Source organism: Petromyzon marinus, chromosome 31 (genome assembly GCF_048934315.1).
Source record: "Petromyzon marinus isolate PM22_M1 ecotype Great Lakes invasive population chromosome 31, UKy_Petmar_22M1.pri1.0, whole genome shotgun sequence".
Classification (NCBI taxonomy): domain Eukaryota; kingdom Metazoa; phylum Chordata; class Hyperoartia; order Petromyzontiformes; family Petromyzontidae; genus Petromyzon; species Petromyzon marinus.
This window is the reverse complement of record NC_133697.1, coordinates 3,829,022-3,855,999: the sequence shown is the minus strand read 5'-3', so window position 1 is coordinate 3,855,999 and position 26,978 is coordinate 3,829,022. Positions and strand designations below refer to the sequence as shown.

At 55.7% G+C, this 26,978-nt stretch overlaps 2 protein-coding genes across 3 annotated transcripts; both read left to right on the top strand.

Annotated features, from left to right (window-relative positions):
- Positions 1–1,910: 1,910 nt before the first annotated feature.
- Positions 1,911–14,867, top strand: RGS22 (regulator of G protein signaling 22). 2 transcript variants are annotated; one of them, XM_032963691.2, is made up of 9 exons: positions 1,911–2,526; positions 2,905–3,004; positions 5,444–5,598; positions 6,646–6,809; positions 7,196–7,370; positions 8,387–8,452; positions 9,995–10,958; positions 11,528–11,714; positions 12,528–14,867. In XM_032963691.2, the coding sequence occupies exons 3-9, from the start codon at positions 5,462–5,464 to the stop codon at positions 12,758–12,760; spliced, it is 1,926 nt and encodes a 641-aa protein (XP_032819582.2). In that variant the 5' UTR covers positions 1,911–2,526; positions 2,905–3,004; positions 5,444–5,461; the 3' UTR covers positions 12,761–14,867. The 2 variants fall into 2 exon arrangements, with proteins under 2 accessions (XP_032819582.2, XP_032819580.2); XM_032963689.2 differs by lacking the exons at positions 1,911–2,526; positions 2,905–3,004 and having other exon boundaries at positions 4,312–5,598.
- A 1,594-nt stretch (positions 14,868–16,461) lies between these two features.
- Positions 16,462–22,668, top strand: LOC116947686 (uncharacterized). Its single transcript, XM_032963688.2, has 3 exons — positions 16,462–17,284; positions 18,979–19,680; positions 21,180–22,668. The coding sequence occupies exons 1-3, from the start codon at positions 17,062–17,064 to the stop codon at positions 21,359–21,361; spliced, it is 1,107 nt and encodes a 368-aa protein (XP_032819579.2). The 5' UTR covers positions 16,462–17,061; the 3' UTR covers positions 21,362–22,668.
- The last annotated feature ends 4,310 nt before the right edge of the window (positions 22,669–26,978 follow it).

Genomic DNA, 26,978 nt, shown 5'->3' with positions numbered 1-26,978 from the left:
GTGAGGTGGTGTGGTGAGTGATGGTGAGTGAGGTGGTGTGGTGAGTGATGGTGCGGTGATGGTGAGTGAGAGCATGGTGAGGTGGTGTGTGGTGAGTGATGGTGCAGTGAGGTGGTGAGTAATGAGTGATGGTGCGGTGAGCGATGGTGGAGTGATGGTTTGCGAGGGCACGGTGAGGTGGTGTGGTGAGTGATGGTGAGTGAGAGCATGGTGAGGTGGTGTGTGGTGGGTGAGAGCATGGTGAGGTGGTGTGTGGCGAGTGATGGCGAGGTGAGCGATGTTGAGCGATGGTGAAGTGATGGTGAGCGATGGTGAGGTGATAGTGAGCGATGGTGAAGTGATGGTGAGCGATGGTGAGGTGACGGTGAGCCATGGTGAGGCGAGGCGAGGACAGCCCCCTCTCACCGCACTGCCCCTGTTCCCCCTGTAGGACGCGGGGGGAGTTCGCACCTGGGCTGGAGGGACGATGGGGTCACGGCCGCTCACCTGGCAGAGTGGAGGGATCAGCTGCTGGCCCCACGGGAGGAGACCCCGGCCCCCGACTACACGTGAGTAACATTGGGGGGGAGGGCTCACACAGGTAACGACGAATGGCACAGCGCAATAACTCTACAGGTGAGGGTCCAGGAGAGGGTGCAGGTGAGGGTTAAGGTAAAGGTGCAGGTGAGGGTTCAGGTGAGTGTGCAGGTGAGGGTGCAGGTGAGGGTGCAGGTAAAAGTGCAGGTGAGGGTGCAGGTGAGGGTGCAGGTAAAGGTGCAGGTGGGGTGCAGGTGAGGGTGCAGGTGAGGGTGCAGGTGAGGGTGCAGGTGAGAGTGTAGGTGAGGGTGCAGGTGAGGGTACAGGTGAGGGTGCAGGTGAGGGTGCAGGTGAGAGTGTAGGTGAGGGTGCAGGTGAGGGTGCAGGTGAGGGTGCAGGTGAGAGTGTAGGTGAGGGTGCAGGTGAGGGTGCAGGTGAGGGTGCAGCTTGTCTGGGAATGTGAGCCACACACGTGGCTACACTCAGCAGCGGAGAGAGCCTGACGCGGGTGCTCCGTGCGTTTCCACGCAGGCGCGGCTACGTCGGGGAGGGAGGGGGGCTCTGGCCCCCCACGAGAGGGGCCCCCCCGGAGGGGCCGTGTCTCACCGTGCTGCTCTTCGAAGGGGACGGCGAGGACGAGGGGGAGGGGTGGAGGCAGGGGGCGGCCCCCGTGCACGACGTCACCTTGCAGGAGGTCAAGGAGCGCACCCTGGGCACGGTGAGGTCACGGGGCGATGGTGAGGTCACGGGGTGATGGTGAGGTCACGGGGTGATGGTGAGGTCACAAATGAATTTGTTCGTTCAGTCACTTTTTCATTCATCCACTCGTTCGTCCATCCTTACAGCCAATTGTTAACTTGGTCATCAATTAATCTATTAATGAATTCATTCACTCAGGCATTCATTGGTCCAGTTATTCAATTACCTTTTTCACTCACCCACTATATATTTTTTTAATGAATTAATTTACCCACTCATTAATTAATTAATCCATTTATTAAGCAGTTACTTCCCTCAGTCTTTCACCCATTCATAAATTCACCCACACATCTATTCACACCCCTAATGGCAGGAAGTGAGTGTGCTTCTCACCCATGTGACTGGGCACCTGCCATAGTAACGTGGAATGGTACACGGCGCTCCCATCCCCTGCAGAAGCGCGGCATGGATCAGTTCCAGCGCTTCCTGGAGGCCACGCAGGGGCGGCACCTCCTGCAATTTTGGCTCCAGAGCGAGGAGCTCAAGCAGCACCTGGACGTGGAGCCCGAGGCCGACGGTGATAACGGGGAGAGTGGGGGGCTCGGGGAAGGGCCGTGGGGGGCCCGCAGAGCACGGCAGCTGCACGCCCAACTCTACAGGTGAGACTCCACACGTGATGGTGATGATGACGATGCTTTCTCGGACTCTTCCGCAGGGTGGTGGGGATGGGATGAGATCAGCTCGGGTGCGGGAGAGCTCGACGGAGTGTTGCATCGCCGGACCGCAGCAGCTTGCGGTGGCTTGGAGAGGCCTTTAGCCAGCAGCGGATAGGTCGTGAATGATGATGCTGATGATCAGGTCGAGTGAGGATTTTCCTTGGGATTGGTAGAAACAGTGGCTGACCCTTGACCCCCCCCCCCCCTCCGTGCCCGCCTCGTCCCGCGCAGGGACCTGCAGGACTCGCACAAGTTCCACGTCGCCCCGGACGCGCAGGTACCCCACCACGGGGAGGGGCGGGGGCTCTCCTACGGGGACCGTTGAGACACGCCGTGGCACGGACGACGAGGAGGAGTTGCTAAATAAGGGGGGTGCGCGGTGAGCAAAGGGGTAGGGGCCGGGACCGCATCACTGACTCCCTCCCCCCGACGTCCGCCGTGGGTCCCCGCAGGCCCAGCTGGCGGCGTGTGGAGGCCGGGGCGCCTGGCCGGGGCTGCCCCTCCTCGCCGGTGCCCAGTACGCGGCGCTGCGCCGCCTGCGCGTCTACTGGGTCCCACGCTTCCTCGTGCACCGCGAGCGGAGACGACTCCTGGGGTCAGGGCCCACGCCCCTTCCTCCTCATTCCCTCTTCCTACCCCATACCCCCCCCCCCCCCACGTTGCTTACGATTCCCCCTTGCCCACGTGTCCCCATCTGTGCCCCTATGTCACCGTGTTCACCTCTTGGAGGAGGGGGAGGGTGGGGGGCTCCATGTCTACACGCTCCTCTTCCCCATGTCGCATGGCCTCATGAGACGAGGAACACCCGTGAATTCTGATTTCCCAGTGTCACCCCGCGTCTCCACGCTCCCATCTCCCGATGCACCATTTGCCCCTGTGTCTCTGTGTTCAATGTCTCTGTGTGCCCGTGTCCCTGTGTGCCCATGTTCACGTGTCCCCACTAATCAAAGATGCGACCCCGGTGTCGTTCCAGGTTGAGGCCGGACACGCGACCTTGCGGCCCCGGTGACCTCTGGCCTCAAGTTCCCCACATCCCCCTGCCTGACCCCGACCCCGCCCCACGAATCCCCCATGTAAGGGGTCCCACCGAGGTCCCCTGGACTCCGACCCACCTCCATTATGGGTTCAGGGGTCAGAGTACATGAGCGAGCCAATGACTTTACGTGTCTGTGCACTAGTGAGTCAACGTGTGGATGTGAGTCGAGCTGCGCAATTATGGGGAGCGGTAGTGTAGCGGTTAGCGCGCTGCGCTACGAACCTGGCGACCCGAGTTCGATTCCCGCTCACGATTATCTGAACCGGTCCTGGGTCTTCGGTTCAGCCTCAATGAGTACCTGGTGCGGTGCATAAACATCGTCACTGGGGAGACAAAGGCGGCCGGACGTGGTGTTGGCCACCCACCCCCTCGTGTGCTGTACCGGCCTTTATAGGTGCTCGCTAACAGCACTTGCCCCAACAGTCTGTTAAGGCTATACGGGGGATTATTTTTCTTTGTGTTTGCACTCGTCTGTCTGTGTACTAGTGAGTGTGCAACAGTACCTGACCCTCTGCTCACGATCATTAAGGACCTTCATGATGGTGAGCGGGCCCGGATAAAACTACGTGGCCGGGAGTCAGAGCCATTCCCTGTACACCTTGGGGTGCGACAGGGATGTCCTCTGGCTCCCACATTATTTAACATCTATTTTGACCACGTAGTTCGTGAAGCCTTCAATAGCTGTACCGGGGGAATCTCCATATGGTACAGATATAATGGGAGGCTAATCGATGCCCGGGTGCGGTCAAGGGATGGCTCCCTATTGCTCAACCACGTTATGTATGCTGATGATTTGGTAATAGCTGCTCAGTCAGAGGAGGAGTTGGAGACGCTGCTGCTGAGACTGGAGCGTGCCACTAAGAGGTGGGGCCTTACCATCAGCCCCACCAAAACTAAGCACCTGCCTGGGTATTTTGTACCATCGGACACTCCACCCCCACAACTCCCAATCGGTGATGGGGCAGTTGTGGAGAGAGTGGAGAGTTTCCCATACCTGGGCAGTGTGCTTATGACTGGCTCCAGTTTAACAGCAGAGGTCTCACTCCGAATCAGTCGAGCGGCAATATCTTTTCATCGGTTGCGTAACGCTGTGTGGAAGCTACCTGGTCTGTCGCTCCGCACTAAGCTTCAGGTCTTCTCGGCCACGGTCATTCCCTCCCTTCTTTACGCTTGCGAAACGTGGACCCCCCTAATGGAACATCTTCGCCGGTTAGAAACATTTAGGCTGGCCTGCCTACGATCCATCCTGGGTTTAACCAGACTGGATTGTGTGAGGAGCTCACAAATCCTTGAAAGATCTGGGCAGGGTCCCATCGGTGAGCTCCTCCGGCAGGCAAGGCTGCGATGGCTGGGTCATGTAGCCCGCATGCCCAGCCACCGCATGCCGAAACAGCTTTTGTTTGGCCGGATTGAGGGGGCTAACCGGGCGCGGCACGGGCTAGAGAAGAGATGGAGTGATGTGGTAAAGGAGGACGTGGAGCTGAGTGGACTTGCCGATGACTGGTACCAGCGGTGTCAAGATCGGCCTCTGTGGAGGAGGCTCGTGAAGGATGCTACTGGGCAGTTAGAGGTAGTCGCCCTCCAACAACAACGGAGGGCCGAGGAGCGACGCTCAGAACAACGAGCGGAGCGCCGGGTGGCTAAAGCACAGCAGGTTGGCACAGTAGGGGGCACAGGTGGTGCATCAGCCAGTCATCTCAGTCAGTCGACCCGTGGCACCTGCTGGGTCTGCCCCGTGACCTCCTGCCAGCGGGCGTTCGACACTTCACGTGGCCTCAGGGTGCACATAGCCTGGCACAAGCGTCGTGGTGACGTCACCGCCACTTAGTGGCGAATGGCGGTTGTTGTTGTTGTTGTGCAACAGTGAGTCTGTGTACTATGGAGTCTGTGTACTAATGAGTCTGTGCACCAGTGAGATTGCGCACCAGTGAGACTGCGCACCAGTGAGACAGCGCTCCAGTGAGACTGTGCACCAGTGAGTCTGTGCACCAGTGAGTCTGTGCACCAGTGAGACAGCGCTCCAGTGAGACTGTGCACCAGTGAGTCTGTGCACCAGTGAGACAGCGCTCCAGTGAGACTGTGCGCCAATGAGTCTGTGCACCAGTGAGACTGTGCACCAGTGAGTCTGTGCACCAGTGAGTCTGTGCACCAGTGAGACAGCACTCCAGTGAGACTGTGCGCCAATGAGTCTGTGCACCAGTGAGACTGTGCACCAGTGAGTCTGTGCGCCAATGAGTCTGTGCACCAGTGAGACTGTGCACCAGTGAGACAGCGCTCCAGTTGAGTCTGTGCACCAGTGAGTCTGTGCACCAGTGAGTCTGCGCACCAGTGAGTCTGTGCACCAGTGAGACAGCGCTCCAGTGAGACTGTGCACCAGTGAGACTGTGCACCAGTGAGTCTGTGCACCAGTGATTCTGTGCACCAGTGAGTCTGCGCACTAATGAGTCGACGTGCGTGCGAGTTGCCCCGCGTGCAGGGGAGCTCTCCGGGCGCCATGGACGGCCGCGTTGGCTCCGCTCGCTTCGTCTCCGCCTCCCCCTCTGCGCCTGCCCCCCACCTCGCGGAGCCTTTCCTGCTCGTGCTGCGCATGGACCCCGAGGCGGGGGGTCCCTTCCTGTACTACCTGGCCGAGTGAGGGAGGGAGCGCGGGGGGATCGGGCTCACCTGTGCCACAGCCCACGTACACAGCTGCGTGGCTCCCGTCATCCTAATGGGCCACTCGTTTCAGCCGGGCATTGGCGGCTATGCACGTGGCCTGTATTTCAGCGCTAGAGGCGGCGAGGGTTGGTAGATCACCGCGAAAATGTTGCAAAACTCCTTTCCCGTGGGCATCGAGGAGGAGCCATATCCTCGCTCTGTCGTTGAAATGCTGTTCAGCAAAAAATGTGGACTCAACTTCTTCTGTCTGTATGGGATAGAGTGTTTCCCCCTTGCATGCGTGGGTTTTTGTCCGGTTGCTCCGGCCGATAAAACACCTTAATGTATAGAGGACCGCAGCGCTTGGTAAATTCGTTGGCACCAATTTGTTGGCAAAGCAGTTATCACGTGACTTATCTGTGGTTTCTTCTAGCGCCTCTGAGCCGTCCTCTCTCTCTTTGAGAGAGTGAGCTGATTATTATTAATCATCACGTCCACCTGTACCTACATCTGCAGCCAGTGGGGTAGCTACAACATGAGGATGTAATGAGGGTGTAATTGGACAGAGGATCCCATTTCATTATTTGCACCACCTACACCTGTGCCCGCACCTGCACCCAGGGCTCGACTTCTGTCCAGGTTGACAAACCAGATATTAATTCAGCAGATAGCACTCCAAATTAATGATACTTCTCGCTATGGCTGCGACTGTTGGTCACGTGCTATATTCTAGTCCACTGGTGACCCGGAAAATATTCAGTGGGAGTTTAACCCCTCCCTCCGCCTACACCTTCACCCACGATTCTACCTCCAGCTGACATGCTAGTGGACAGGTTAACTCAAGATATGTATTTATACTGGAGGAATCCGATGAGCTATGAAGCTCTTTTTCACAGATGTCCAGCAGTGTCACAGATGTCCAGGAGACATCATTCGTGGACAGGTCACAGACAGACACACTGATGGAGAGGAATGATTGTGCACAGGTAGACTCACCTGCACGCCTCCTGTCCGCTGTGGCGTGTTGGCGTGGGTGCCCAGGTGGGAGGACCGATCCATGCTGCACCGGCTGCTGCTGTGGCTGGAGGTTGCGCGGCTCGCCGAGGGGGCAGCCCCTGGGCCCTGGGAGCGGCCCAGGGCCAGTGCCCTGGCGGCCTGGGACATCTACAGCACCTACTTGGCTGCCAATGCGCCCTGCAGCACAGGTGTGCCCCGCGTCACGTGCCTATGAACTCGACAGGGTAACGTGCGTTTCCACGTCTCCCCATGTTTCTACTTCTCTGTTTCCTCTTGTCCCAATCTGTGCCCCCATCTCTATGCCCAAACGTCGCAATGTCTCCATATCTCTCTGTCTCCCTATACCCATGTCACCGTAATCTCATGTCTCTCCATCTCTCTGTTCCCATGTTACCGTATCCCTGTGTCACCAACACCCCTGCTCCATGCAGAGGGAGTTACCCGGCTAGGGCACGAGAAAACCCAGGAAATGGGACGTCTCTAATCTGAATAGGAGCCCGCTAATGCAACTTGCGCTCGCGTCAAGACTCTTAAGAGTGCATGCGGCGTGGACCCCCGTGTCTCTGCGGCCTAGGCTGTGAGCCGTGGGACCAGGCATTGGTGTCTGCACTGCGGGGGGCCTTGCAGGCCGGGCGGGGCGACGAGACCGTGGACCTGGGCATGTTTGAGGGGGCCCTGAACGAGGCCATGCGCAGCCTGAGCCAGGCCTGGGTCGAGTTCTACCGTCTGGACATCCACACATTCCTCCAGTGAGTGCCACGTGACGCGGCGCCTCCATGTGCACGGAGAGATGGCGCTCAGCCTCGAGCGGACACCAACGCTCCGTCGAGACTTAACCCTCTACCAAACCATAGCGCTGACCCGAACCCTGACCCTAGACCTGAACCTGGAATTGACCATAAAAATTACTGTCTTTGACAATGAACTTAATTCTAGACCGGAACCTAGCCATCGATATGACTCTATCTTTGACTACATTTGACCCGAAATCTCAACTACCCTAGACCTAACCTTCACCTAATCATAGACCTGACCTTAAAACTGATCCTAGGTGTGAATCTAGACCTAACCATGACCATAACCCTATCCATGAACATAGCTCTAACCCTATCCTTGACCCTGACCCAAACACAAACCCTGATCCTAGACCTCATCCTAACTCGAACCATAAGCCGTGCTACGACCTTGGTCCAAACCCCACCTCTTGCTGATCTTCCCAGTGACTGCTTGAGCCACATGGCAAATGGTGATGGCACCACACACACAGCTACGCGATGGAGGATGTGATTGCAGTTGTGTGGATGTGTGTGTGTAATGGCACTCGTCTGGCTGTGTGTTCGGATATGATGGTGCTCGTCTGGCTGTTTGTGTGTAATGGAACTCGTGTGGCTGTGTGTGTGGATGTGCTTACCACAAATAAACCACAATATCTTACTGATCTCGTCAGGAGCATAAACAATCACGCGAACTCCGATCATCCTCGCAGTGGCGTCTTTTGGCTAGCCATCAAACAAAGACGGTCACTGCATCGTGCGCTTTCAGATGCTCTTCTGTGGCCGTCTGGAATGATCTTCCTTCTGATATTAGGAAGCAACCGGAGCTATGCACTTGTAAATCTAAATTGAAAACGAATTTATTTATACATGCTTTTTGCGTTTAGTTTGCTGTCCTTCCCCCGCACCTCTGAGTAGCACGGTTGACTATGTACGGTGCGAAAAAAGTTCAACATACGTACAACATACATACATCTGGATGTGCGGTGCAGGTTTTGCGCGGACCTGGGAGACTCATACGAGGTTCTCTCCGACTCGGAACCCGGCCGCTCCAACAGGTGAGGTTACGGTGAGAGGTGAGGTCGCGGTGCGAGGTCAACGGTGTGTGTTGATGTTTTCAATGAATACAATTAACTAGCATTTTGCCCGTCCTAGGTACGGAAGCTGTAATATTTACGAACAAAAATTGAGCAGAGTATAATTGTATCTTGTGTAAATTTAATGGCAGTGAATCTGGCACAAAATGAAGTCATGAAACACTTAACTGAATTTCACTATAGTACTGTATTAATGGCAGTGATGCTTGCACAAACTATATCATAAAACACCTCGTTTCATGTCACTGTAGCACTGCATTTAAAACTCACCTTCAATTAGTTCAAAATCACTGCTCTGATACCTTATATTCTTCTGCTTTCGCTCGCTGGGGTTGTAATCAACTTTAATCCGATACAATGTCTGGAAAATCACAGAGAAATGTATATATTTTATCATAATTTTTAAGCAAAAATTTGACTTACCTTGTGTTTCAAGTGTTGAAGAAATAAATAAAGACACCAAATACACTTTGTTGCTGCGGATAATTATTTATTTGATTAACTGTAAATAAAGAAACGTAAAATTGAAAGCGAATTTGCGTGAACATTTTTCTTGCTTATGATAGTAACGACGGGGGGGGGGGGGCTCTTTTGCAGTGACATCACATACGGATGGAGCACTGTGCTGCGTATATTTATTTTTGACCGTCACTTTCTGTAAATAAACGTCATTAAAATATCTTCCGCGTGAGTGTAAAAATGCAGCCGCTCATGATTATTTTATTATTAATGATGGGGGGGTGCGGCATGTGGAGTGATGTCACGCGCGTGACACACATTTCTGGGCTATTATAGTAGTAATGCTCATTTAGCTTTCTGCTCACCGTGCTCCAGTCGAAATGTAATCATGTGCACGCACGGATGGTGGAGGGCATCCACACGTGCGGCTGCCTGCGGCGCTGTCCAAACAGCGCTCCGAGCGGCCGTCGGGGCAAACGGTCGTTTCTACCGTGATTTATGTCTCCAAAGGTTTGGTTACTAAGCCCTCCGAAAGTTTTGTCCGGCTTTCTCTCGCGCGAGTCCCTAATAGCGACAAACTATGGACCATAAAGTAATGGAGGAGGAACAGCAAAACTACGCAAACTCTCTCTCCCTGCTGAAGCCATCCACAGTGACGTCTCGCTCCCGCACATGTCGCTGCTGACATCATGTGCAAGGATAAAATAGCAGCGTGACCTCAGCAGAGAAATTCGTTCGTACCGGGTCATCCTCACGCTAGTTACCGTGACCGCCCTCTCCCCACCCACCGCTCGTTACAGGCAGACAGAACAAATGTAGAAACGCTTTCACCCTAAGCGCAAATACAAAGTCAATCACCCCAATGTCGATGTATGTATGTTGAACTTCTGTCGCACCATGCGTAGCCAACCGTCCTATTCGTAGGCCATCACAAGCGCGACCGAATCTCTACCATGGTCATTGCGCCGATGATTGAGACAGCTGTATGTGTCCATGACCCGCATTGCGCTCCCCTGCCCACCCTCCCCCCCTCTCTGTCATCAGGAGCAGCGCCAGGAGGAGTGGAGAGGGGACCTCGGGCCCCAGCCGGGTCCGCGGGCGACGCGGGCGAACCCGGCCTCGCCCGCGACCTCCGCGCGAGGCCGGCGCCGCGGAGGAGAGCGGCGGCCGCTTTGATCTGAAGGCGCTGGTGGAGGCCGACGCCGTGCCGCACCTGCGGGCCCTGCTGCACAACAAGATGATGCGTGCGGCCTTCGGGAGGTTCTTGAAGGAGACGGAGCCGGCCACGCTGCGGCACTGCCTGGGAATGCTGTCGGCGCTCTGGGACTACCTGGCGGCCCGGGGAGCGCGCGCGAGGCGCTGCGCTCTGGCCGCCCTGACCGAGACGTACCTCTCGCCGGCCTCGCGCGCCGTCGTGCCTCTGTCTGACGAGCTGCTGGGCGCGCTGCAGGCCGAGTGCGACATATCTGGCACCGCCGGTCTCACGGACGCCACGGCTTCCCGGGCCGCCGAGGCCCTCGGCGGGATCCTGTGGCCATCGCTCAGCTCCTTCTGGGCCGGAATGAGCTCGGAGCTCAAGCGCCGTGGCGGCGGTGGTGGCGGCGGTGGTGGCAGCGTGGGTTTGGAGGACCCCGAGGCCTGGGATGGCCTCATCCGCGGGGCGGCCTCCATGCTGCTGGCCAGGAGGTGGAGGGCGCGGGCAGGGCCCCTGGGAGGCCGGGCAGCACGGGCCGACCCGAGCGCGGCCGACAAAGCGGCGTTCCGCACGGCGCTGGCGCAAGCCGCAGAGGGTGGCCTCACGCCGGAGCTGCTCGGCTTCCTGCAGCGCCTGCAAGAGCTTGGTGCCGAGGCCGGGCGGCCCCGCGCCGAACGAGATCTCCTCTTCTACCTCGAGGTGCAGAAGTTCAAGAACGCACACCACGCCGACCCCGACCACGTCCTTCTGCGCAAGAAGATTCGCATCATCCTCGACTGCTTCATCAAATCTCGTCTCGAGCCCACGCTTCAGGTGGGGGGGCATTGGGGATCGGGGGGTGGGAGAAGCAGGAGGATCAGGAAGTCGTGAGGGCCACTCAAGATTTCCCATCCTTGGGTGATCCCACAACCCCGTGAGCCAGTCTGGGCGATTTCGCAGAGCCAGAAAGCTCCAGACTGTGTGGTGTCATGTTGATGGTGCACAGAGGTGGGTAGGTAGCGCAGATGAGGCAGGGAAGAGGCCTCTGGAGCGTGTCCACGAGGGACGAGGTGTTGATGAGTTATCTGCATGGGTTTGAGCTGCTGCACTGACACCTGATGCTCCGAGTCGCACCTGGGGATCGATGAAATGCTGACATCAGGATGGGCGAGATCCTCTTAAATTGCTGCACTCCCTGCCTTCCGAGTCATGTCAGGACTCTGCTGGCCCTCTAGTGGGGGGTCTTCTGCCGGCAGTGATGCGAACGAGAAATTGCGAGGCTGCGCCTCTACCTGTTATCCGTTTTACTGACCTGTGAGTAGACGAGGAGTGGAGGCCCCAACACGGTGGCGTCCCGTCGCTCGTCCGGCAACTCGACCCCTAACCCTGGCGTGTGCTCCCAGGTGGACATCTCTCCGGAGCAGGCGGAGGCCGTGAGGGTGGCTGCCCAGGCGTGCCTGGCCCGGCCCGAGCAGCTGGCCCCGCGCGTGTTCGACGAGGCCCAGAATGCAGTCTTCCACGAGCTCCTGCCCTTCTGGGCGGGGTTTGCCCGCGAGGGCCGCATCCCGCACAGCGCCAGCGGCCTGCCTGGTGCGTCGCCCGCTCGTCGTTACCCCCCCCCCCCGCCCCCCGCTTGTCGCTCCAGGTCCATCGAGAGCCAATGGGCGTGCTGCACGGCGACCGCCAGCCAATTGCGCATGACCTAAACTAAACTAAAAAAGATATATTTTACCAGGCAATGCCCACTGAGCTATGCAGCTCTTTTGTCAGAAGCGACCTGGCCACAAACGATAGCTCAACGAAGTGGCTTATCACGCGGAAATGTACAGCAGCCAAATACTCTAAACGCATGTTTCTAAATGTGGAGTGGAAAACCGGAGTATTGTGGGTCGTCAAAGGGGCAGGGCTGGGGAGGGGGGTGGTGAAAGGGCGGTGCATGGCCGAAGTGGTCGCTCGTCGCACTCCCCGGCGATTGAAGATTGGAGAATGAGGAAACCTGGATTTCCTCCACTGTCATGAGGCCTGGGGCTTCTTTCGCATGGTACATAGCCAACCGCGCTAATCGGAGGTGCCAACAGTGCATACCTTGTCTCTCGTTTGTGCCATTTCGTTTTATACAGTTTTTTGTCCGGTCCATCACGCTCGACGAAACGTCGTCTGTATATCACGTGCCGTGTAACCTGCACAAATCGTCGTTTCCTGCCCGCGCGATGCGGCACGCTGCGTCGCGCGATACTTGATTCCGCTCGATGAAGCGACCGCCAGCTGTCACTTGGAAGCCGCGGCCTCCAGTCTTCACCGCGGAGCAACCGCAGGCCCCGACGCAACCCACACCGCGCTCCATCTCCTTCACCACCGCTACCTGTGCCGCCCCCCTCCCCCCGCCGCCTGCCCGCCCCGCAGAGCCACGGTTGCAGACGGTGCTCAGGCAGAGGCTGGCGATGTTCCGGGATGCCGCGACGCCGCCCACCGAGTTCCACCTGCCCAGGGCCTCGCGCTCGGCCCGACGGAACAGCCACGTGCCCTGCACCTACAGCTTCTCCATGAGTCAGGGCCTCACGCTCAAGGCAAGAGGCCCGGGAAGCCCCTCACGTGCGGCCAAAAGGGGAAATGCGCCCCGGGCGTTGCTCGGATGACCAGTGCTCTGCAATGGGCCAGGGTTTTGTTGTTAATAATTTACTTATTTATCCAGGAGAGCCACGCTGAGGCGTTATCGTCTTTTTCAGGAGGGTCCAGCAATGGGTTTTAAATTTAGCAAATTAATAATGAGTCGTGTTTATTATTCACATCAGGGGAAACCGGAGCACCCGGAGAAAACCCACACCTTGCGTAAGGGGGCAACACTCTTTCCCCGTACAGATGGAAACAGATTGCAACTAGTCCACTTGCTGTACTGCCTTCTCCTGGCGGGTAAGGGTATGGCACCTTCTCCACACCCACCTACGGGAAGGGAGTTTTACAAAATCTGCATGCGGTAATCCACCAACCTGCACTGCTGCCTCCCACAATGCTGGGTCACAGGCAGCCACGTGCAGCGTGGCTACCACAGGGAGCCCCACGCCGTGTTCTGTGGCCTCGGGCGTCCAGCTGCTTCTGGGGGCCCCCTGTGCTGTCCGGGGTCGTGCGTCTGAATCCAGTTACGAGATGGTGCTGCGTAACACCTCGTGACGCATAGGGACTGCTGCCCACCGGGGTCCCCTGGACTTAGCTGCTGCAGGGCAATAATAGTAATAATTTCATTTTATAGAGTGCCATTCATGCAATTGCATCCCACAACGCTGCACATCAATTAGCTAGTCCCTTACACAAATGGTACAAAAACGAAACTCCACTCCTTAGCAAATCTAAAACTAAAAATATGAATACATAAATAACGATTAAAAAATGCACAGAACAAGAAAATTATCATGACATAGAGAAAATAAATTCAAATAAATCAATCCGTTTGGTCTCCATACCCTAGACCACAATCCCAACATTTCGCCAGATTTAGGAGAGCCTTCAATGGAATGTTTGAGACGAAATGTAGGGTCAGGTGCTTCGAGATGATGAGGCATTAAAGCAAGCACCCCAAGCATGAAAATCCTCATCTGTATGCCCAGATGTTAAAAAGTCTCTGTTCAGGCTTTGCGGGTCAATATGGCACAGGTGTTGTGCATTCAGGTCCAGGAATTGATGAGGGTCTATCTGTGGTGGGCAATTGAAAAATAAACCTCCCTTTGGAGTTGGAAAGGAGTTCAGTCCTGTGTCATCGGGATGGAACACGTGGACATGACCTCTTGGCCTGTGTCTCTACAAGTCGCATGCGACGGGTCTCGTGTGAATGTCTGAGTCGCCCACTGTAGCTCCGTCAGTCACCCACTAGTCCACCCAACGGGGAGGCCCCCACGTGATCCCACGCACGCCCATGAGGCCCCAGTCCTGGTCGAGGGACTCCGAGACGGGCAAGGTGGGGGGGGGGGGGTCACTAACGACCTCGCGTCCCCTTGCCACCCACAGAGACCCCGCGGGAGGGAGACGCGGACCCCGCCGGTCAGCTGAGCTGCGGGGAACAAGGAGAGGGGGGAGGGTGGGGGTGGGGACCCTCCTCTACTATTGTCCGTGGTGGCCCCTGTGAAGGGGACTCCATCAACGAGGGATCTCGTCAAGAGGCACGCGGCGTCAGGAGCTCACGGAGTGGACGTCGATCCTCATCCGTGACTCGAGACTCCACACCGTGCCTCCTCACGCGTGGGTTCATCTGGAGGTGGCAGTCGCCCCAGGGAGCTGGACACCAGCTCCCCGTGAAGGAGGAGTTCCCCCCCCCCCCCCAAATCGTAGAGGGGCGGTCTCCGAGGGTTAATTGGGGCGAATGTCAATCGAACGCCACGCGCCTCCTGCCTCGGACGTCCGTTCTACACTGGCGAGCGCGGGAGGTTTGAAGCTTCGCAAATTAAACAAAAAAAAGACTGCGGTGACACCGGTCGAGCGCCGTGACAGTAATGACGACGTAGCCAATGGTGCGAGATCGTCAGGTTTGCCTTGTCGGTCATGGGGATGCCTTCGACCATACGTCACCACGTTGGACAGTTGGCGAAGAGGGTGGGGTGGGTGAGGAGAGGGGCTGCGGACCGGTTGAGATTTCGCTCGCTACTGATATTAGCCGTGAGCGGGATATGCTTTATTTCACCAACATTCACGGAGGTCGTGGAGCGAGAGAACACGTGGCCATTTCGTGGCAAAATAAATGACAGACGCGCGCAACACACGGGTGCAGATTTACTCACACTTACAAATGTTCCCAGCATTGCCTTGACAGGCCGTTGAAGCAAGTGCTGTTAGCGAGCACCTATGAAGGCCGGCACTGCACACGAGGGGGTGGGTCGCCAGCACCACGCCCGGCGATATTTACACATCGCACCAGCTGCTCATTTGAGGCTGAGTCCACCAAGGGGAGGCCCAGAACTGGTTCAGATAATGGTCACTGATGTTGGCCGTGAGCGGGAATTGAACTCGGGTCGCTGGGTTCGTACCGCAGTGTGCTAACCACTGCACCACCGCTCCCCATACATGCCTACTCTGCCAGTCCACTGCTGGATGAGGGCCTCCCCCCACCGCACGCCCTGCGGGTTGTTTTTGACCATACCGTGCTGGTATTCACCACGCTGGTCTGTGCGGGTCACCTGAACGCAGGGGGAGCATAGAGGTTGGAGCATGGTACACAGTGAGAGCGTGAGAGAGTGAGAATGTGTGGGAGAGTGTGTGGGAGAGTGTGAGCCCGTGGTTGTGTGGAAGCGAGAGAGAGTGTGAGAGTGTGAGAGAGTGTGCGTGTGATGTGAGAGTGAGAGAGAGTGTGAGAGAGAGTGTGAGAGTATGAGAGAGAGTATGAGAGAGAGTGTGAGAGAGAGTGTGAGAGAGAGTGTGAGAGAGAGAGTGTGAGAGAGAGTGTGAGAGAGTGTGAGAGAGAGTGTGTGTGGGTGATGTGAGAGTGTGAGAGTGAGAGAGAGAGTGTGTGTGGGTGATGTGAGAGTGTGAGAGAGAGTGAGAGTGTGTGTGGGTGATGTGAGAGTGTGAGACAGCGAGTGTGAGAGAGAGAGAGAGAGTGTGAGAGAGAGAGTGTGAGAGAGAGAGTGTGTGTGGGTGATGTGAGAGTGAGAGTGTGAGAGAGTGTGTGTGGGTGATGTGAGAGTGTGAGAGAGAGTGAGAGCGAGAGAGAGTGTGTGTGTGGGTGATGTGAGAGTGTGAGAGAGAGTGTGAGTGAGAGAGAGTGTGTGTGGGTGATGTGAGAGTGAGTGAGTGTGAGAGAGAGAGTGTGTGTGGGTGATGTGAGAGTGTGAGAGAGAGTGAGAGAGAGAGTGTGTGTGGGTGATGTGAGAGTGAGAGAGAGTGTGCGAGAGAGTGAGAGAGAGAGTGTGTGTGGGTGATGTGAGAGTGTGAGAGAGAGTGTGAGAGAGAGAGTGAGAGAGAGTGTGTGGGTGATGTGAGAGTCGTTGCCCGGTGGTGACGAGACGAGGAGGCGAGGACAGCGCACGCCTTGTGGGGGGGGGGGGGGGATGTGGAGACTCCGTGCCACGAGGCGGCACTGAGAGCGCTTTCATGGCCCCCCAACACAAACACGCGGGGGGGGGAGCGGGGTCCTGTAGGGTGAGGCGTGGCGGGGGGGGGGGGTGTTAGGTAAGGGGGGGGGGTCCTGTAGGGTGAGGCGTGGCGGGGGGGGTGTTAGGTAAGGGGGGGGGTCCTGTAGGGTGAGGCGTGGCGGGGGGGGGGGTGTTAGGTAAGGGGGGGGGTCCTGTAGGGTGAGGCGTGGGGGGGGTGTTAGGTAAGGGGGGAGCTGGCACGCGGCCCGCGCAGCGCGGAGTCTATCAAGGGGGTATTGAGGGCTCCCGCGTGACTGCGTGCCGGCTCGCGGGGGTGAGACAAACACGGCCGGGAGAATGAACACTGGAGCCCAGAGACGAGCGACCCACGGCTCGGCGTGACGAGCTGCGATGTGACATCTGCTCGCGAGTCCAAACTGGGCACGCACCGCGCCGCGACCCTCACTCTCTCCTCCCTCAATCTCTCCGCTCCCTGTCGAACTCTCCCTTCTCCTGACGCCTCTCGTCTCACTCGTCCACTCTCTCCTCCCGGAGTCTCCCTCTGCGCAGGGCCCTCCGTGATTCAACTCTTTTTTTTCATATATATACATTTTGTATTCCTTTGCACCGTGCCCCGAAACCAGCGGCGCTGGGGCACCAGGATCCCGTCCCTTCGGCCTCCGCGCTGTCCGGCTAACGAGCGGTGCCGAGAGACCTGAGCTCGCCTAAGGGACCCCGTTTTGAGGGACCTCCATTGAAGGACCACCGCCACCTTGAGAAGAGCCAGCATCTCCAGGTTGTATCTCCTCTCGTGGTCACCACCCAACTTCACGGCGCTCGCAGTGACCGGGGAGAGTTCCGCTGCTCGTGCCGCACGCACCATGGCGATGTTGATGTTGCTGCTTCCCGTGTGGGCTGCCCTGGCTGCCCTGGCGTGCGGGGCAGCGGTGCAGCAGCAGCAGCAGCAGGGCCCGCTGAGCTGCCCGGCCGCCTGCAACTGCACGATGTCCACGTTCCACGCAGGCTCGGACGTGGATTGCCGTGCCCGGGACCTCGCCACGGTGCCCGGGGACCTCCCTCCCGATGCCTGGCTCCTCAAGATGGGTCCGTTTGCGTCGTTGCGCCGACCTCGTGCTCCGTGATGGCCCCGTGGTGGTCTTGTGGTGGCCTCGCGGTGGTCTTGTGGTGGTTCCATGGTGGTCTCGTGGTGATCTTGTGGTGGCCTCGCGGTGGTCTTGTGGTGGTTCCATGGTGGTCTCGTGGTGGCCTCGTGGTGGTCTTGTGGTGGTTCCATGGTGGCCTCGTGGTGGTCTTGTGGTGGTTCCATGATGGCCTCGTGGTGGTCCCGTGGTGGCCTCGTTTGCATCGCACGCGAGCGAGTTCGGTCGGGTCTCACTGTCACCGTCACCGGCCGGTCGCCAACCAGATAACCATACTTCACCACGCTTGTCAATGCGTTTTGGTGAAAGGGGGGCTGACCCCCATCCCCCCAAGACCGGTCCAGATATCACTCGCCACTGATATTATTATCCGTGGTTTGGGAATTGAACTCCCTGCTGAATGGGTTCCATTGCGTGTGCGCTAAACCGCTACGCCACCGTTCCGGCCAAGGTTCGGCTGATTCTACAAACTTCAGACGAATTAGTGGGCGACTCGAAAATGGCGAACGTGTGGAGTTTCAGGCAGCCCCGGTTTCATATCCAGACAGGCCACTGGAATATCGCGCTGACTCTAAGCGGGGCGCGGTGTCTCGGGTGTGGTGCGTGAGTTGATGGCCGCGCTAGACAAGTGTGTGGCTTATCTCGAGCGACTCAATTGTCACCGCATCTTAAGCAAGGCTGACCACAAACGGCGGACGTGTTTACTGTAAGAGAGAGAGAGAGGCAGTCAGGAGGCAGTCAGTCATAGGCGGAGGTGGGGAAAAGGGGCCTTGAGCCTGGACGTGAACAGGGGGAGGGAGTCGACAGCACGGATGGCTGTGAGAAGGGATCCCCAGACTGTGGCGGCAGCACAGGAGAATGAGCGACCTCCGACAAAACGAAGATTGTCTGGGGGGGCTTCAGCAGAAAGCCTTGGTTGCTGGGGCGGAGAGTGCGTGGAGGGGAGTAGAGAGAGATGAGAGAGGAGTGGTAGAAGAGTGCATGGAGGGGAGTGGAGTGAGATGAGAGGGGATAGGTAGGAGAGTGCGTGGAGGGGAGTAGAGTGAGATGGGAGGGGAGAGGCAGGAGAGTGCGTGGAGGGGGAGTAGAGTGAGATTAGAGGTAGGAGAGTGCGTGGAGGGGAGTAGAGTGAGATGAGAGGGGAGAGGTAGGAGAGTGCGTGGAGGGGAGTAGAGTGAGATGAGAGGGGAGAGGTAGGAGAGTGCGTGGAGGGGAGTAGAGTGAGATGAGAGGGGAGAGGTAGGATATTGCGTGGAGGAGAGTAGAGTGAGATGAGAGGGGAGAGGCAGGAGAGTACGTGGAGGGGAGTAGAGTGAGATGAGACTCGTGGTTGAATGAGGGGAATCTTGACTTAATGCTTTCGTGACTGCAGAAATTAATATTCTTGGGTCTTTCGGTAAAGTTACGTATATAAATTCAAAGAAAATATTTAATAATAAAAATGTTATTTTCTTTGAACCTATCTACGTGACTTTACCGAAAGACCCACGAATATGAATGAGGGGACTTCAGCCTTTGGGACAACAGATGAGGATGCGTGCGTGATGTCACCGTGTGGTGGGTGGGAGCACTTGTTGGAGGGGAGTGGGGTGGGAGCTGTATTGATCTGCACCGTGTCCCCCATTTCCCCACCTCAAGGTTACAACAAGGTGCAGAAGCTGAGCGCCGAGATGTTCGAGAAGATCCCTGGGGTGGAGAGCATCAACCTGGAGAACAATGGCATCTCCAGCTTCCACCTCAAGACCTTCTCCGGCACCAAGAAGCTGCAGATGCTCAACCTCTACGGTAACAGCCTGAGCCAGATCCCACCCAAGGCCTTCCAGAACCTCTACCGTCTCAAATTCCTGCTGCTGGGCAAGAACCAGATCGCCTCCCTCTCTTCGGACACCTTCCACGGCCTGAAGGATCTGTCCGACCTGGACATGCCTCTCAACAACCTCGCCGAGCTACAGGGCTTCCTTTTCAAGCACGTGCCCTCCCTCAAGATTCTCGACCTGGGCTTCAACAAGATCCACACAATCTCGCCGCAAGCGTTCGTGGGCCTTCACACCTTGGACTTCCTCAATCTGGACGGGAACCGCCTCAAGGAGGTGCCCGACGGCCTCTTCCAGCCCCTGCAGCAGCTGGAGATGCTGGTGCTGAGCAACAACGATATCGCGAGTGTGGCGGCCGCTACCTTCGTGGGCCTGCAGGGTCTGAGGCAGCTCTACCTGAGCGGGAACCGCCTGGCCTCCGTCCCGCGTGACACCTTCAAGCACATCCCCAAGCTCACACATCTCACGCTCGACAACAACAACCATCTGCACTCGCTCGACGGTGGAGCCATCTCGCGTCTCAGAGGTCCGCCGCTTGAATCGCACAGCGCCCGTCATCAATCATCATCACTGCCACCGCCACCACCCGGGGGGGGGGGGGGGGTGTGAAAGAGATGTCCACAGACAATCAGAATGGCACGTGGTCTGTGATTCGCAGTGCTTAATTTAAGGTGGGATAGGTGAGCGTTCGGGATAGGGTGAGTGCTTGGGATGGGTCAGGGTCAAGGTCACAGGGTAGAGCTAGTGCTTGGGATGGGTCAAGGTCAAAGGGTATAGAGCTCGTGTCTGGGGTGGGTGAGGGTCAGGAGTATGCCTAGTGCGTGCGATGGATCAAGCGCAGGGGCAGAGGTAGCGCTTGGGATGGTTCTAGGTCAGGGTCAGGGGCGTGGCTGGTGTTTTTCAAAGGTTCAGGGTTCATGGGTCAGTGCCGCGGGTGAAGGGATGAAAAGGGACCCCATGCCCAATGCACGGTGCAGTTGCACCGCCTGCGCACTCAACAGCCGCGCCGCTGCGGTAGCAGCTACAACGCCAGGGTCGGGTGCAGCCGGAGGAGTCCGGGACACGCGGCGCCGGGGGTGATTCCGGCACCAGCCACATCCTCCACCTCGCCCTACTCCGTGCTCCTGATGCTCGGTGCAACATTTTGACCGTGTCGTTGAGTGTCGTGCCCCTCTCACCCTACCCCACCCCAACCCCACCCACCAACTTCATACAAGGTCACGGCTACATTACTGTTACGCGATTGGACTGTCCAGATTGTTGCCCAATTGCTTGGTTGCCTGATTATCTGCTTGGCTGACAAAATGGTTTCCAAGTTGCCTGGTGAGCTGTGCAGATGTCGCTTGCCTGGTGGTTTCCGAGTTGCTTGGCTAGCTGTAGCGATGTCGCCTGCATAGTTGCATGGTGTGGCTGCGCAGATGCCAGTTGCCTGGTTACTGTGCTGTGTAGATGTTGGTTGCTTGGTTGTATGGTTGCCTGGTTGTGCTATGTATACGTCGGTTGCCTGGTTGCCGAGTTGCTTGGATGCTAATTTGCCTGGTTTGGCTGTGTAGACATCGGCTGCTGAGTTGCCTGGTTGCTGAGTTGCGTGGATGCTAAGTTGCCTGGTTTGGCTGTGTAGACGTCGGTTGCTGAGTTGCCTGGTTGCCGAGTTGCCTGGATGCTAAGTTTCCTGATTTGGCTGTGTAGACATCGGCTGCTGAGTTGCCTGGTTACTGAGTTGCCTGGTTGCCGAGTTGTCTGGATGCTAAGTTGCCTGGTTTGGTTGTGTAGATGTCGGCTGCTGAGTTGCCTGGTTGCCGAGTTGCCGGGATGCTATGTTGCCTGGTTTGGCTGTATTGACATCGGCTGCTGAGTTGCCTGGTTGCTGAGTTGCGTGGATGCTGAGTTGCCTGGTTTGGCTGTGTAAACGTCGGCTGCTGAGTTGCCTGGTTGTTGAGTTACCTGATCGGGCAGTGTAGCGCGTGGGTTGCCGCGTTGCTGAGTTGTCTTGCCTGCCCCCGACACACATGTGACACGGCGCAGACCTCAGCATGCTCTACCTGCACGGCAACCCGTGGGCGTGCGACTGCAAGCTGGCGCCCCTGGTCAAGTGGCTCAGCCGGGCCAAGGTGGAGCTCTTCCCCGAGGACTCGGGCTCCTGCTCCAGCCCCGCGGCGCTCAACGGGACCCGCCTCGACAGCATCGCGTCCACCAAGCTCTGCTAGAGAAGACAGGAGCCTCGCGCGGGCCACCGGGGTCCTTCACTAATGCGGGGTCATCTCCGCCGTGATGGGGTGGACCACCCCCACCTCCCCCCCCCCCGATGGAGGGGGGTGCAGTTCGCACGCGTGTACTGCTCTCGGGACCTAGCGGGCCCCGCGTGTCGGGGACTTGAGGTTTCAGATCCCGTCCGGTCTCTGGCGCAGGGATTACATTGTTTCATGAAATATTTTCCGCGGCTTCAAAGCCCCCAACACCATGGGGGCAGGGAAACTATATATATACGCGTTATGGAGCTCAGCCAAGGAGAGTTCCGGCGAATATTAAGCCCTAGTTTGACCTCGTAGCGGTGATGATTACATATAGAGTCGAGCTCCAGTCGTTCACTCACTCGGGGAAGTGATGGGGGGGGAGGCTGCAGCTGTTCCCCAACTATTAAACTGGGTGGGGGGGGCAAAACCACGAGCAGGGCCGGGTTCAGGTGTCTTTACCCCCCCCCCCCGCATGCACCCACACGCCTTCCTTCTCCCCTTACCCATACATACAAAGATCTCCCGTATGGCATTAATAGGCTGTTGGGGGGAAAGCGCTGTTAGCGAGTAGCACCGATGAAGACCGGCACGGCACGGCGCACGAGGATTTGGGTTGGCCAGCGCCATGCCCTGCCGCCGCCTTTGTTTCTCCAGTGGCGATGTTTACACACCGCACCGGGAGTTTTTCCATAGCTGTCAACCCATACGGTTTACCCGTATTCATGTACAGGGAAATTGAGTTTTTAGGTCTATGCGGCGTACAGCCGTTTCAATGCGGGCAAAAAAATGTGTTGTCTATTTGTTTGTGTTTCTCCCTTGTGATGGGGCTTTTTAGGATGCACGTTGAGATTTATAAGGGCACGGGGTGACCAATAAGGTCTGAATTGGTCTGTAATGAGCTAAACACTGATAAGGGGTTGATAGGTTTGGGTTTTGAGCCCCGGTCAATTGCATCGTTATCCCCCCCCCCCCCCATCGCGAAAAGATCTCACCCCGGACATAAGCGACTCGCGCATTCCCCAAATCCTCATGTCCCACGCGTCCACCCCAAAACCCGGGTGCCAACGCCTTCAATTTCGGCCTATCGGATGTGATCACCCCCCACCCCCGCCCCCGGGGGGTTCCATGGACCGCGTTCGAGCCCTGGTCCCTGCTTCTCAAGAGCTGACGCGCGCCTGCCAAGGTGTGGCCGCTGCTCGCGGGCGCGCCCGTTCGTTCGCTTATCGCTGTCGATGATGTTGTTACTCCGCTTGTTTGGCCGCTGTCGTCGATTAAAGCAGAGGCGATGATGACTCGTGCACTGTCGTCCATTAGATCAGAGGCGATTATGACTCGTGACTGTCGATTAGAGCAGAGACGTTGATGGCTCGCGAGCTGTCATCGATTAGATCAGAGACTTTGATGACTCGTGCGCTGTCGTCGATTAGATCAGAGACGATGATGGCTCGTGAGCTGTCATCGATTAGATCAGAGACGATGATGACTCGTGAGCTGTCGATTAGAGCAGAGACGATGATGACTCGTGAGCTGTCATCGATTAGAGCAGAGACGTTGATGACTCGTCAGCTGTCATCGATTAGAGCAGAGACGTTGATGACTCGTGAGCTGTCATCGATTAGATCAGAGACGATGATGACTCGTGAGCTGTCATCGATTAGAGCAGAGACGGTGATGACTCGTGACTGTCGACTAGAGCAGAGACGATGATGACTCGTGAGCTGTCATCGATTAGATCAGAGACGTTGATGACTCGTCAGCTGTCATCGATTAGATCAGAGACGATGATGGCTCGTGAGCTGTCATCGATTAGATCAGAGACGGTGATGACTCGTGAGCTGTCATCGATTAGATCAGAGACGATGATGGCTCGTGAGCTGTCATCGATTAGATCAGAGACGATGATGGCTCGTGAGCTGTCGCTGTCGTAAAGTGAGGACGTCAATATTTGCCCGCTTTCGCGATCTCACCGTCATCGGATATCCACAGCAGCATTGAACACGACAGTGTCCCGAAGGGCACACGACTACAGAGTCAAAGTGCTGTGATCGAGCACCTACGAAGATCAACACGTGGGTGGTGGGTGGCCAGCCCACGGCCGGCCGCCTTTGTCTCCTCAGTGTTGATCTTTACACACCGAAGCAAGTACACAGTACAGTACTCGTTTAAGGCCGAGTCGACCTTAGGGAGGCCCCAGTACCGGTTCAGATATTCGTCACCGATGTTGGTCCACAACACGCACAACAACAACAACAACAACCGCCCTTCACCACTAAGTGGTAGTGCCGTCACCACGGCGCTTGTGCCAGGCTAGGTTCACACAACACCCACCTCTTTACTCTGCTTTTTTCGGTAAAGTCACGTATAAATAAGAAATAATGAAATAACATAATAGCGTACGACGTTTCGGTTGCCACACAAGCAGCCATCATCAGGTACAGAAGAGCTAAATTTACGAGAGAAACACATAACCCCAGATGTATATACAGACACCCAAGTAGGGGGGAACTAATACAGATACAACAGGGGACACAGAGAGAGAAGCATACCAAACAAACAGGGTTTAGCAAAATTTGGAAACCATATAAAGCAACACAGACGGTCGGTCAAAACACAATTAACGCATAGTCTGGTTGATTACCCTATTTCAAAGATTGCTAAATTGCAAGTTAAGTATGACATTTAAAATACAGACCGCGCACACACATAGACATCCAAGCAGAGCGAACCAGCAAAGACACGCACACAGTGAAGTCGCCTTAAATAGGCAGAGAAGGTAAGGCTTAGAGACAATGGGACAAATTAGCATGAGGTATGCATGGAGCAAAGGGGGCGCAGCAGCACACACTCGGAAGCAACAAGGCCCACACACAGGCAGAGACAGCACAGAGACACAAATCCAAGCCAAGACACAAAGGCAGATACACAAGCAGAGACAACACAAAGACACAGACCTCATACCTCCCGTAGAGGTGGTTCAGACTTTATTCGAAGCTTTCGTGACTGCAGGAATTACTCTTTGTTTTTTTCGGTAAAGTCACGTGACTTTACCGAAACGTGACTTTACCGATAAAAACAAAGAGTAATTCCTGCAGTCACGAAAGCTTCGAATAAAGTCACGTGACTTTACCGAAAAAAACAAAGAGTAATTCCTGCAGTCACGAAAGCTTCGAATCAAGACCCACCTCTTTGTCTGCCTTCCTCTCGATCTCTTTCCTTCCACAAGCGTCACTTGCACCTTCTGACCCACACACACTTTCCCAGCTGCCTCTCCACATGACCAAACCACACCAGAGCCAATTCTCTCTCAACTTTCGATTTAAAGCTTTCGTGACTGCAATGATTCATCTTCTTTGGTTATTTCGGTAAAGTCACGTAGAATGAGGCTAAAATAATAAATTGATAAAATAAAATAACACAATAATATTCTCACGACGTTTCGGCCACAACACAAGCGGCCTTCATCAGGTGAAGGCACGAGACTGTCTGGTAGGACAGCGCTGGAGTGAAAGAGCCACGTTCAGATCACGACCTTTAAGCCGCGTGAGAGGAAACAAAGCGCCTTGACAAAGGAATTAGCATATAATTTAGCATTGAAATGGCTGAGTGACTGGTCACAGAAATAGCTATGTTAAAAGTTAAAGCATACACATCCGCAGAGGCACCCCTTGATAAAGGAATTAGCATAGAATTTAGCATTGAAATAGCTAAGTTAAAGCATACACATGCGCAGAGGCACCCCTTGACAAAGGAATCTGTGATTTCTACCACCTTGAGTCTTCATTTCTCACTTCTTCATTTCTCACCCTGTCCTTCCTTGTTCACCCCCACCCCACCCACCGCAACATCCTCATCTCATATCCTCATCTCTGTGACTGACATCGCTTGGTCCGCTCTCTTCATTGTGCCCCAACAGCACTCGGCACCATACAACAGCAATGGGCCTCACCAACGTATTCTACACTTCTCCCATCAACCACACTGGGAAGGCAACAGTGTACAAGACGGCGGTGAGGTTCACACAACGCCCCACAAAGACAAAGATCCAAACCCCCCCCCCCCCCCCCCGTGTAGCCTGTAACAGACTGTGGGGGCAAGTGCCGTTAGCGAGTAGCACCTATGAAGGCCACCACCACAACACACACATGGAGGTGAGCAACATCGGTGTTTCTCAAACTTCTCGAGTCCGCGGATCACTCAGCTGATGCAAACATTTCTGCGGACTACGCAGCACCCCCTGGTGGCCGAACGCGTTCACTGATCTCTCCAAACGTTACTTCATACACAATGACTCATTGACGGAACAATAACAAAACAATGTTAACGTAGGTACACGGTTTTTTAGGGGTGGCATTTTAGATCTTAGTGGTCGTCCATAAATGACGTCACGCACCTGGGGGGGGGGGGGGGGGTCAGACATTTGTGACGATGTGTGACGAGGGGGAGGGGGGTGAGAAATGTGACGTCACATCAAAATGCGCAACTTTAAATAAATATAGACAACACGTTCTACTTAATTAAATAGACTTTTTAATAAATGTTTTCTCCTACGACATCAGAGTGCAGCGCCACATTAAATACGCACTACAATGACAATAGTTTAAAGCGATTTGAAACATGTTTTATATTTTTTTAGAGGGGGGGGGCAGAGCTTTGTGACGTCATATTTGAGGGGGGTCTGACATTTTGTGACGCCGTGTGACGAGGGGGGGGGGGCGTCATAAATCGTCCAAAATTGCGTGACGTCATTTATGGACGCCCCCTTAGGGTCGATTAATCAAGGTAGTTTACCTAACTTCATTTGTGTTTAGTTTGTTATCATATTCTTTGGTTCTATCGGTAAAGTCACGTGGATAGAAAAATTATAAAATAATAAAGTGAATAAAAATAACAAAAATAATACTGGAGCCTGGTTCTTAATTGGAATGAGTGTACTGGCAGTCTATAATGTAGACTGTAGTAGCCTGAAAAAATGTTAAAATAAGAAAATTTTAGATAAAACAAAAACCACGACATTTCGATCGCAACACAAGCGGTCGACATCAGGAAAAGGTGGGTTAGCCTCTAAAAGGCAAACTGTTTATCAAAGTTTGGAGATGGTCGTAGCCCAAGTGTCTCAGCAGCACCAGCAACATTGGCGGGGCAGCTGATGCCAACAACGACATCGGCAGTGGGTCTGAACCAAGCAAAGGGCCGCCAGGCAATCACTGTCCGGGTCAAGCTGCATTCGCATCACAGATCCCGCGGACCACTTTGAGGACCGTCGCGAACCCCGCCAGTGGTGCTGGGACCACACTTTGAGAACCACTCTGCTGTCTGGATATAACACGCGTGCGCGTGCGTACTCCACACAACACGTGCACATCGCTGACGCGCACGCACGTGTAGTAGTAGCACACACCACATCCAGGCGTGTACACGCGACGCGCTGGGAACACGCGTGGACCACCGTGTCAATGCCCGATTAAACTAGTGTAGGATCTGCAGCATGCTTTAAAGGGGCCCTAAATGAAAAAGAACACGCATTTTTTTTACTTGCATAGTAAAGCAATTGTATTTTTTCATTTGCTATGCAGCCGGATAATACGACAAA